General features: G+C 36.2%; 1 protein-coding gene across 1 annotated transcript in view; it reads left to right on the forward strand.

Moving 5' to 3' along the window:
- The window catches only part of cacna2d1a (calcium channel, voltage-dependent, alpha 2/delta subunit 1a), an 87,174-nt gene that overhangs the window by 64,564 nt on the left and 10,251 nt on the right, over window positions 1–12,359 (forward strand). Inside the window, exons 23-33 of the mRNA XM_067428725.1 lie at window positions 2,026–2,086; window positions 2,186–2,286; window positions 5,042–5,123; window positions 5,599–5,664; window positions 5,743–5,852; window positions 5,936–5,998; window positions 7,501–7,568; window positions 8,027–8,065; window positions 8,534–8,605; window positions 10,133–10,285; window positions 11,054–11,106. Of these exons, the coding sequence (XP_067284826.1) occupies window positions 2,026–2,086; window positions 2,186–2,286; window positions 5,042–5,123; window positions 5,599–5,664; window positions 5,743–5,852; window positions 5,936–5,998; window positions 7,501–7,568; window positions 8,027–8,065; window positions 8,534–8,605; window positions 10,133–10,285; window positions 11,054–11,106 (868 nt within the window). The remainder of the gene's footprint in view (window positions 1–2,025; window positions 2,087–2,185; window positions 2,287–5,041; window positions 5,124–5,598; window positions 5,665–5,742; window positions 5,853–5,935; window positions 5,999–7,500; window positions 7,569–8,026; window positions 8,066–8,533; window positions 8,606–10,132; window positions 10,286–11,053; window positions 11,107–12,359) is intronic.

Below are 12,359 nucleotides of genomic sequence, written 5' to 3' on the forward strand. Positions count from 1 at the left end.
ATGTGTTTTAAACTAAACTAGATTTTTAGATTTTTCCTTATCGGTCTATCTCTAATACTAACACCTGCTCTACACTTACAGTACAGTATTACAGTCACCATTGAAAATAACGCACAAACACGCATACGCTCACCGTGTCTGCTTTGCATGTGTACGTTGCCCAGCTGAGTAAAGTAAAGCCCTTGCAACTTCACTGTGTATGTCAACGGTTTGAGTCTCATAAAGTGTGGCTATTACATTTCTTTACTGGGCCTGAGATTTTTGTGAATGTGTGTGTATGTATAAGAGCATCAGGAGATGTTTAGTGGATGTTTTCCTGGAGGTTTGGAAGGTGAAACCGCAGAGGACATGAGTGTGACTCTTTGTGCTCTGAACTTTTATCTCCACCCCTTCGCTCTCTGAATCATCTGGATGCTTTCAAAGCCTCATAAAGGCGGTTTAACAAAATACAGGCCTCACTCTTTAGAAAGCACCTCCTCCGTATGTGTGTTGGGTCCACATGTTCATGTCCAGGTGCGGATGTGGTATGTGTGTGTCCCTTTTTAACTTTAACAGGACAGTGCAACTTCAAGGCTTCTAACTTTACTGTTCCGCTATAGCAGTCTATACTAATCACTCATCTGCCACCAGATCTTGACTTTTCCTATGACAGCACATCCGCCAAGCTATATTTTACACCCCTCAATCCATATTTTACCACTTTTTTGTCCCTTCATACCTGATACATCACAGCAATTGAATAAGGAGAGTTTACTGTCAATCAATTGAAAATACAGTGGCATGAAAAATTATTTGGACAGTTAAACCACTTAACATTTCTGAATGTCATTGCATGAACAAAATATCAAATCAAAAGACGTTTATTTGAAAGAATTTCCCTTTTAAAGTGACATTTCTTTTCCGCATTACATTTTGCCCTCCTCCACCTGCCATCTCTCTTGGCACACGTGAATGCATAATTCATTAATGTTTCTCGTCTTTCAATTTACAATGAGCGGAAAAACCTTAGATCAGAATGCAATATTTTTATTCAAGGCTTGTTCTGTGAATAAAATATTGGTAACCTTTGGCCCCTGTGGTTTTACCCTGTTTCTCTGCCTCTCTTTCCCTCCCTTGGTAAATCGCTCCCTCCTTTCCCTCTTTGCCGCATTTGACCCTTCAGAAGGAACGGGCAAGTACTGTTTTTCTCTCCCTTTTGTCTTTTCCTTCATGTTTGAACCCTCTGGATGTAACGTCCGACCTCTTTCATGTTTGAGTCCATCATCTGGTTTCAGAATAAACAAACAGCCACATGCATAACTATGAACAAGTACACTGCAGTTTTATATAATAAAAAGCAATTTTTTACCTGATTTAACCCATAACATTAGTTTTGATATAGATATAATCAATGTGTCTGTCTCTCTCTCTCTCTCTCTCTCTCTCTCTCTCTCTCTCTCTCTCTCTCTCTCTCTCTCTCTCTCTCTCTCTCTCTCTCTCTCTCTCTCTCTCTCTCTCTCTCTCTCTCTCTCTCTCTCTCTCTCTCTCTATATATATATATATATATATATATATATATATATACGTTGATTGATTCAGTGATGCTAAATAACACTTTTTTAAAATAAAGCCAATGCGAAGGAGATGTTATTGTAAAAAATGAAAATAATAATTATTAGTGCTGAATCGTAAATCCTCAAACTTTCACCATTTCTGTTTTATTTCCTGCTTATTTCGATAAAATGCAATGGGCTGACTTTCACTCTCTGGACCACCCGTATGTGAGGTCGTGTGCCTGAACAGCAGGGTGTCACAGCAGATAGCTGCATTACTAGACAGAAGCTCAGAGACATATTTTTACAAGCTGTTGTGCAGCGGCCTGCTGACTGTAAAGTTGTGTTTCACTGTCAGGCAATTTGAATGTTCTTGTAAGTTATGGGGTCTGTTTTTATTCTGTATATCTGTATTGTATTATTTACCGCTCTGTAATGACAGAACTTATTGAAATGATCTTTGATCTTACGGATGTCTGATATTTTCTTTTAGTTTCTGAAAGCCTGCAGGTGGACAAATTTGAAGAGTATGGATATACTTTAATAGCACCCAGGTCAGTTTCTTAAAGGGATAGTTCACCCTGTGACTGTCTACCTTCATGTTGTTCTAAACTCCAAATGATTCTGAGAAATGTTCCTCTTCCATGTTTTAGAGATTACTGCACAGACCTGAAAGCTCAGAGTGACAACATCACACAATTTCTCATCGACTTCAATCAATACATTGACACAAAGACCCCCAACAACCCGCTGTGTGAGTATCTTCTGGAGTGTTCTGGGCTGCTGGGTGAAATCCAGAACTGTGCTGTGACAGGGAGTGTGGTGGTACCATAATTTCAAATTTCATTGCCAGGGCTGCTCAGGGAGTAATTTATGAGGTCATAATCTTGATTAAAATATGTAGGTCTTTTAATCGATCAACTTTACTTCAAATTAGTAGCTACTAGCCAATAAATGTATATGTTTCATAACTAATTTTGTTTAATTTCATAAGAATTCAGACCTGCTGTAGTATAATTTACATCTATAAAGTAATACATTATATTACTAATTATACCATTAGACATTTAATAGATTTTTTGTAATTTGTAGAGATTTTAACATTATTACTTATTGTTTCAATTATATATTTGAATGCATATTTTTTAATATTATACATACTATAGTATTATAATACACAGTATTATATCATTACTAGTGCAGTCAAATCAATAAATCTTATCCAAAATAAAAGTTAATGTTTACATAATATATGTGTGTGTAGTGTGTATATTTATTATGTATATATAACATCAGGTTAATATATAAATTCACACAAACAAGCATGTGAGAGTTTTTGATATATATATATATATATATATATATATATATATATATATATATATATATATATATATATATATATATATATATATAAATATTTCTTAAATATATACAATATATATGTATATATTGAGTATATATATGTGTATATATTGAGAGTGTATTTATATATACATAATTATTATACACAGTACACACACATATATATTACGTAAACAAACTTTTATTTTGAATGTGATTAATTGTGATTAATCGATTTAACAGTACTAAACTAATTACTGCAATGATCAATTTATATTTATACATTAGTTAACACTTGTCTTTGTCCTAATACAGTACTATAAGTATCACTACATCACAGTATTACTAAACATTGCCATTATACATTTTTTATATTTTAAAACTGTTCTTAACACAGTGCTATAAATACTACAACAATATATTGTCAGTGATGCCAATAGACATTAATGTAATACACTGTTATAACTTTTCAACAGTTTTAACACACTATTTAGTAAATTATTTAACACAATATTTAGACCAACACATTATTTAGTAAAACTCTATATATATATATATATATATATATATATATATATATATATATATATATATATATATATATATATATATATATATATATATATATATATATATATATAGTTTTACTAAATAATGCCTAAATACGGAACAAAGTATTAAAATATGTAATAGCCATATTTTAATTCAGTAACATTACAGAAATAAATAAACTTCAAAAAATCAATTGGAATCAGTTTAAGTTCTTGCATAGATGAGAACTTTAATTCACAATCAAACTACTTTGGCTGTGTTTAAAAACATGGCAGCACCTTCTACATCAAAAGTTGTTCTCGTACACCTCGTCTTGATTAAATTAGGGCTTTGGTGTGTTTCAGTTTCAGTCTAATTATATTTATTGTTCTCTTGTTGACCGTGTTAATGCTAAGTAAACCTCCTCCCTTTGCCCCCACACACAGACACCTCCCTCCCCTCACCTTCCTCTCCACAGGCCGCTTTGATCTCATCAGGATCTGTCGGTGCTGCGGTAATCACTTGGTTTGGTGCACATGTGTTGAATGTGTAGGTTTGGCTGTAATACTTTATACCTATGAGCCCACCCCCAAATTCTGCACCAATTACCATGTGTGAAAGAGGAAAAACAGGACATGTCACAGAGAGAGAGAGAGGATGTGTACCATACATTGGTGTAGGGTCAAGAAACTTAACTTAACACTTAACTTAAATTTGTAGTGTATAAAAGTATATTAATGCTCCAAAAGTTGATCTCTATTTCAGATGAAGAAATCCAATAAAACAAAAATTCACTCACACTCAACAAAATATAATGATTTTGACTAACGTTGTTGTCTGTCTTTGTCATTGTCTTTTTTTAGTTTTTTTTAGTTTTTGGGACAAATAATGAAACTTCCTCGTGTGCACAGACAATACAATTTGTAACCAGCAAAACATAGCACTGTAAACGCTCATTTTTGTGGGTATTTGTCACAGAGGCCTGGTATTTTAAGTCCACGATTTCCTTGCTGTCAAACACAGGCGAATCAGTTGAATTGTGCTCTTGCGCTGCTCTCAATCAGGTCCTAATGAAAAGCATGCTGTATGCGGAGGGGGCGGAATAAAGTTGTACACCAGCTGCTCTTTCTGAAGTGTGTGCGTGTGTTTTGTCGTAAAGGCTTTGCGGTAATGAACTGCAGTGCAGTGTTATAAAACACACTAATGTTCTGAAGGTGCACGCACAAAAAAAAACGAAAAACCTTTGAACACTTACTGCCGTTTCATATTGCCGAAGAATACAATCGTGTTTCTCGTCTCGGAAAATTAATCTGCGTGTTACTTTCCCGACGCTTCTCACTGCTTTGCTTTTGTGTCGCTGTCTTGTTCTCTTTTTATGAAGTTCTACTTCTTTATGACTTTGGTATTGGTTGCCTCGAAGGTCAGAATGTGGAGTCTGTTCTTACTCATGACCAACAGGTGTTTATGCATTTATCAAGTCAAAGGTGAAACTTATAATGACGTAAAGCTTTGTTTTGTGCCTATTGATCCTCTGTAAGATTTTGCTCCTGTAGTGTGAGTCATTTTGATATGCCGATGGTATAGTGATGGCGAGATTTCAACTGAGGCCTTTTAATTTTTGCATGGTTCCTCAGGTAATATGGAACTAATAAACAGACTGCTGCTGGATGCTGGCATCACAGCTGAACTGGCCAAATTCTGGGGCGAACAAGGACTGTAAGTTGCACCGAATTATAAATGCAAAAAACAAGGCCTCATTCATTTAACCTTAACTTAGAATAGAGCACTTAAAAATAAATTTTTCATCATCATTTATGCTCCTCATTTAGTTCAAAACCTGTATGACATTTTTTTGGTGGAACACAAAAGGTTTTTAACTATGTCCACGCTGCTCTTTTTCATATAAAGAAAGCAAATAGTTATCAGAGGCTGTCAAGTTTCAAAATGGACAAAAGAACATCATACAGATATTGTTTTTGGTGCTTTTTTGTCCTTTTAGAAGTTTGGCCACTGCTTATATTGTATGGAAAAGAGCATCATGAACATTATGCTAAGCATCTCCTTTTGTGTTCCACAGAAGAAAGTCACATACAATTTTTTTGGGTGACCTTCATAATTAATTTAAACACTGATTGGTGTGAGTACACATCTGTCATTCTAATTTAGTCTATTTATTTTTGGTAATTTTCAGGAATGATAGAATCAAGGCTAAGTTTGTGGCGACAGATGGCGGTGTCACTAGAGTCTATCCAGCAAGGTACTATTATATTTTAAGCTTTATGAATACCAGGCAAGCCCATAGGACTAAAATTGTCTCTGTGTGTGTGTTTTGCAGTGCTGGTCCAGAATGGACCGAAAACGCAGAAACATATGAGTCCAGTATCTACAAGAGAAGTCTGGACAATGATGTTTATATATTTACATCAGTGCCACACACAAACAATAGTAAGTATGTGTTTGTGAGCATGATAAAAACATATCCCACTTGTCCTATGTATTAATTAACATTTTTTTGTCACAAACTCAAGATTCAGTTTTAGTGAGCAGAGCAATGGACCTGAGAATTGATGAATTCATGCTAAAACCAGCAGGTGAGAGTCTGACATTTATAGTTTCAGTATTTACCATGATAATATACTGTAAATAGTCACTGACATAGAAAGATATAACAATATATGTAGGGATGAACCAATATTAAAGCCTGGTCAAGTTATCTGACCATATTTTAAGTTCCAAAATCGACCAGTAGCCTTTTCAAAAACAAATAGATTTCTCTGTCTTCTCAATAATTTGTATGTATGTATATATATATATATATATATATATATATATATATATATATATATATATATATATATATATATATATATATATATATATATATATAAATATATATATATATATATATATATATATAAAACCCCCTCCAAATCACTGAATTCAGTTGTTTGAACACACGTCCTTTGACCACAGGTGTATAAAATCAAGCACCTAGGCATGCAGACGCTTCTACTAACATTTATGAGAGAATGGGTCGCTCTCAGGAGCTCAGTGAATTTAAGTGTGGTACCTCCAAACTTCATGTTGCCTTTAGATTACCTGAATAACATAGAGAGCTTCATGGAATGTTTCCATGGCCGAGCAGCTGCATTCAAGCCTTAAATCACCAAGTGCAATGCAAAGCATCGGATGTAGTGGTGTAAAACACGCTACCACTGGACTCTAGAGAAGTGCAGATGTATTCTTTGGAGTGACGGATCATGATTCTCTGTCTGGCAATCTGATGTACGAGTCTGGGTTTGGCAGTTGCCAGGAGAACGATACTTGCCTAACTTTATTGCGCCCAGTATAAAGTTTGGTGGAGGGGGGATTATGATGTGGGGTTGTTTTTCAGGAGTTGAGTTTGGCCCCTTAGTTCCAGTGAAAGGAAGTCTTAATGCTTCAGTATACTAAGACATTTTGGACAATTTCATGCTCTCAACTTTGTGGGAAAAGTTTGGGTATGGCCCCTTCCTGTGCCAACATGACGTCAAGGTCCATATAGACATTAAATAGTTAATTTAGGTTTGGAGGAACTTGACTGGCCTGCACAGAGTCCTGACCTCAATCCATTAGAACACCTTTGGGATGAATTAGAGCGGAGACTGTGAGTCAGGCCTTCTTGTCCAACATCAGTGCCTGATCTCACAAATGCACAAATTCTCACAAAAATTCCCATAAACACACTCCAAAACCTGTGGAAAGCCTTCCCAGCTGAGTTGAATCTGTAAGAGCTGCAAAGGGTGGGCCAACTCCATATTTAACCCTACGGATTAAGAATGGGATGTCAATAAGTTCATGTGCATGTAAAGGCAGACGTCCAAAAACTGTTGGCAGTCTATCTATCTATCTATCTATCTATCTATCTATCTATCTATCTATCTATCTATCTATCTATCTATCTATCTATCTATCTATCTATCTATCTATCTATCTATCTATCTATCTATCTATCTATCTATCTATCTATCTATCTATATATATATATATATATATATATATATATATATATACAGAGTTTAAAAACTATACTAATTTTTGTTATATGTTCCAGTTGTCGGAGTAAAACTGGATATACAGGCTTGGATGGAGAGCTTCATGAATACTACAATTACATCCAAAGTGAGTGCAAAGATTTAACTACCTGTGTTTCTGTTAACTGTAGTGCAAGATAGAAGTATGGTTGGGAATATTGTCAGTTTGATTTATCCTAATAGTGTCAGTTTGGCATTTGTATCAATTAAGGATAAACTATTGTGAAGTTCTGTCCGATACCAATAAGATGATAAATGGCAGACAATATGTGCCATTATAATGTACAGTGTGAACAAACTGATATTCATTTTTAAATGTGCATTAACATTTAACAGCGTTACTAAGAGTGTCAATAACAGTGTTATTACGTGTTAAGTTAATCTAAATGTAAAAATGAGCATTCACAATTGAATATCCAATATGAGCCAATATGCTGTCCACTGAAAAAAAAAAAAATCCTTAATTTTGACTGATAACTGATTTCTTGATAATATTTTTGTGCAACTCTATTATAAATCTGTCAATTTGTAACTCTTCCTACACAGTGTGTTGGTGAAATCTGTGGATGCAGGAGAAATGATGCGGTAAGATCATATTTATATGTTAGATATGAAGAGATGATATTATCTATATTATATACAATACCGTTTGGCATTGGTAAGATCAAAAAAATACAGTAAAAACAGTAATATTGTGAAATATTTTTACAAATTAAAATAAGTGTATTCTTTTTTATATATTTTATTATATTTTAAATGTAATTTATTCCTGTGATGGCAAAGCTGAATTTTTTAGCATCGATACTCTTCAGTGTCACATGATCCGTCCGAATTCATTCTAGTATGATGATTTGCTGCTCAAGAATCATTTCTTATTATTATCAATGTTGAAAATGGTTGTGCAGCTTAATATTTTTGTTGAAACTTTTTTAAAGATTATTTTTGATCAACGGAATACATTGTTGCTGCATGAAAATGATTAGTTACTTAAAATATTTTTTCCCAAACTTTTGAACAGTAGTGTATTTTACTCTAAATCTTTTTCCCTCAAAGTATCTGGACTGTGTTCTTCTGGACGATGGAGGCTTCCTTGTCATGGCCAACCAGGACGAGTACATGAATATGGTGGGCCTCTCTCTCTCTTACCCAATTAGAACCTCTCCATTTTGCTTCCATTCCACATTCCCCTTCTTTGACCCCTGGAGAGCACCCACCCAACCCCACCTGCACCCCGCCGGCAACCGTGGTAGAGTAAATGTTTAAAGTTAGGCTCAGAGAAGGAAACCAATCAGAGCAGAGTGTGTGCGGGATAAATCACGGCCAGAGTGTTTGGCAGCAGGACTGAAGCCAAGGGGACCGATTGTGCCCTAATTCCCGTCTCCTCCCCTCCATGTGGGCAGACTCTCCAGGGGTCGGCTAGGACCGCCGGGCAGACCGCACATTCATTACAGCTGTTATTGCACAGGGAGCGGCGGCCATTCTGTACACTCAAGGATTTATATCACCTTTGGACTGACTTATAGTCTCGGACGAGCACGCTCGTACATTTTTTACATCTAATACAAAGCTGGAAGCTAAGCTGTGTGTGTTCGTAACAGTAACCAGAACAGGGGTGTGTTTTTATTATATGTTTTTATTCCTCACATACTCGTGGTCGGTATCACACCTCAGAGATTTTCTGGGCCCACAGACAACTCTTTCTATGGTTTAAATTATGGTAATGCAGTAGGTTGTCCTAATAAGATTAGAAGAGGTCCTATCGGCCCCCAAAGCGCGGTGGTGGTTCTTTAAATACACAGCATGTAGTTCACAGCGTGAATGTATTCTACAGATAAGTACAGACAGACGGTGACTGCGATATAACTATAGGACAATGTAGTGAAATTTTGACCTTGCTAAATTCAGCAGAATCCATTTTATTTCTTTACATTTAGATTTTAACACATTCTGTTGAATTATGCACATTTTCCCCAACAATCAGTGTGGAAAATATGAAAAAAGAAGACTTATACCATGTTCTTTACCACGTGTTTTATTTTATTTATTTTTTAATATTATTTTAGCAAAAATGAAGCTTCACTGACAAAGTATCACACTCTGCCCTGTATTAAACTGCTAATATTTGACGACTCACTCTTCAGGAGCAGATGTATGTGTATTCAGCATGATTCCTTATACTGTTTGTAGCTCATCTCAGGACATCTGCAGACCAAATGGCGAATAAATAAACATTTCATTGCGGGTTGAAATGATGTTAATTGAAAACAAAAATAGCCTTTGTATACTTTATTTTTCAGTGGTAATTTTTCACAGTCTGTGCCTGTTTCTTTTTAAAATAAAGGTTAATGAGGGGCATAAAATTGTCCTTAGTAGTAAGGTTAATCTGACAAAACCTTTCTCTTGACATGTCAGAGGATATAAAAAAAAACAGTTAAACGATTCGTGTATGTGTGGTCATGCTTGCGGCAAATTTCGTGGACGAAGCACTTCTGGTAATAAACCTGCCTAGAAAATTCCAACGAAATTTTGCTAATGTGGCTGCAGTTTTAGTCTTTAGTAATTATAATGATTCCAATATTAAAACAGTAGAACTCTATGGTATGTCCCCTATTTTGAAGTAAACGTTTATTTGTGCATTGTCTGTGTTTTCAGATCGGACAGTTTTTCGGTATGATTGACCCCAACCTAATGAGAAATCTGATGAACGTATCCCTGTACTCAGTCAACAAAACCTATGACTACCAGGCCCTCTGTGAACCCACCAAAGAGTCTAAAGCTGCCGCTGGTATCAGATCAGTCTATGTGGTGAGTTTCATCTTCTTTGAATTCATTCCAGTTCCTCATGACCAAAAATAGTTTACGTTTTTGTTTACAGTATTCACACTCACAATGAAAGTCCATCCCGTAGTGGTTTGCGTGTTGTCCTAAATCTGTTTTGGCCAAGTTATCACTTGTAAATAAGGACTTGCTTACGTAGCACATTTTCCTCTGAATATAAAGTTTAGTCATGCGGTTAGTGAACTCCTTGTTTTTGTTCCATATCACACTGATAAGCTGGCCTCACGATACACTCTCTGATCTGTGTGACTTGAACGATTACGACCTTGTCTTACATGCTGACTAAATCTCTCAAAACACGCACAGTCAACCATGAATCATCACAAAGAGACACTTCCTCTCTCGTGCTAATCAGAGCAGCGTGTGCGGCAGCTAATCGTCCCCTGAGCTCATTCGTTTAGCCTTGTTTGTGGATTTATGCTTGCATCTGCTGAGCTTTCGTCTATTATCTCCCGTATTGTTTGGCACCGGGTCCTTTCTGTCTGGCAGAGTCGTGTTAGAGGCCCCTGCCAATAAAATCAGGATGTTTTGGTGCTTCTCAGCTCCGGATATGCAACTTGCAAAGTTAGAGAAGAATGTCTGAGAGAAAAAGAGTTTAAGGTGCCAACATCTCAGAGTTTATTTTGTGAGACAGCCAGGCCATTGATTTCGTTGGGGATGGCATACCACAAAGGCATTTTAGGTGCCCCAGGATTTGTTGTGTAGGTTTATTAACATGTTGTTTGTCTCTTTTAGCCCACCATAGCTGACATCCTGAACATTGGTTGGTGGGCTTCAGCAGCAGCCTGGTGAGTTTTTTTTTAAAGGATTCCCTTTTTAATTATCTTAGTTCATCATTTATGGTAACACTTTCTTTTAAGGTGATGTATTTACACATTACTGCATGTACTAGTAATATCAGTCAATTATGCATAATTACATTGTAGCATAGTTTGTTCGTATGGGAAGAAGGAAGCGGGAGCTAGCGAACATTCAAAGACTTTAATAAATAAATAAATAAATAAATAACCAAAAAATGAAATAAACATAGATAACTGCTGCACACACACATAATAAAATGTAAACAAAACCTAACACAAAGTCCAGGCCTGGTCCTCTCTCGTCCTTCACTGTTGTCGCAACTCCTTATATGCCACTGAGCTCCCTCCTGGGAGGACTCGAGACAGGTGTGTCTTGCAGGTGACACTCATCTTCATTCACGCACCGGTCTCACTCACTTCTCCCACGTCTCTCGCTCGTCCACCTCGCCACATACATTAACCCTAAATTATACAACTAAATCTAAACCAACCCCTGACCGTAACTCTATAGTAAGTACATCTAGTTAATAAATATTACTCAGTACTTAAGTACAATGGAACTACGTGACAATTTTATGGGACCCACTTTACAGTCCCTGACAAAAGTCTTGTCGCTTGTGTACAAATTGACCTAAAGTGCAGCTGAAATATATTTCAAATCAAGATTTTTTTACAAGAAATGGCTCATTTTAATCCCACCAGCTTTTGTGATAATGTTTCAGTGAAAAACTAAACTTTCAAAAAGTATTCTAATATTCACAGCTTGGTAAAGCCCATTGAGTCAATTTTTGCAAAGACATAAGTGTTGTCACCTTGTCATATGAGCTTCACCTGTGACTAATAATAGATCAATTAGGTCTCATATGTATATAAAAAGAACCCCAGTACGCTAGACCTTCACATCAACTGCAACTAGACCTCTGCAAACATGCCTAAGATTCACCCTGAGACTAAAGTTTTGATTATCAAGAGGCTGAAGACCAGATCCACTGCTGATGTGGCAGACACCTTCAATGTGTCTCAGCGTCAAGTACAGAGGATAAAAAAAAGATCTGACGAGACTGGAGACGTTTTTGACAAGCCCAGGTCAGGCAGACCCAAGCCTGCAGTCTCCCTCTCATTTACTGAAGCTTTCGCGCTTCGATCGCCCCCCGGTGACCGGTCCCAGTATAGCCGCCCCTCTGTGTTTTCTAATGGACGCGAGGCAAACTAAATAATAAAATTACACTTCAAAAATTGTT

This window comes from Pseudorasbora parva, chromosome 20, assembly GCF_024679245.1.
Source record: "Pseudorasbora parva isolate DD20220531a chromosome 20, ASM2467924v1, whole genome shotgun sequence".
Classification (NCBI taxonomy): Eukaryota; Metazoa; Chordata; class Actinopteri; order Cypriniformes; family Gobionidae; genus Pseudorasbora; species Pseudorasbora parva.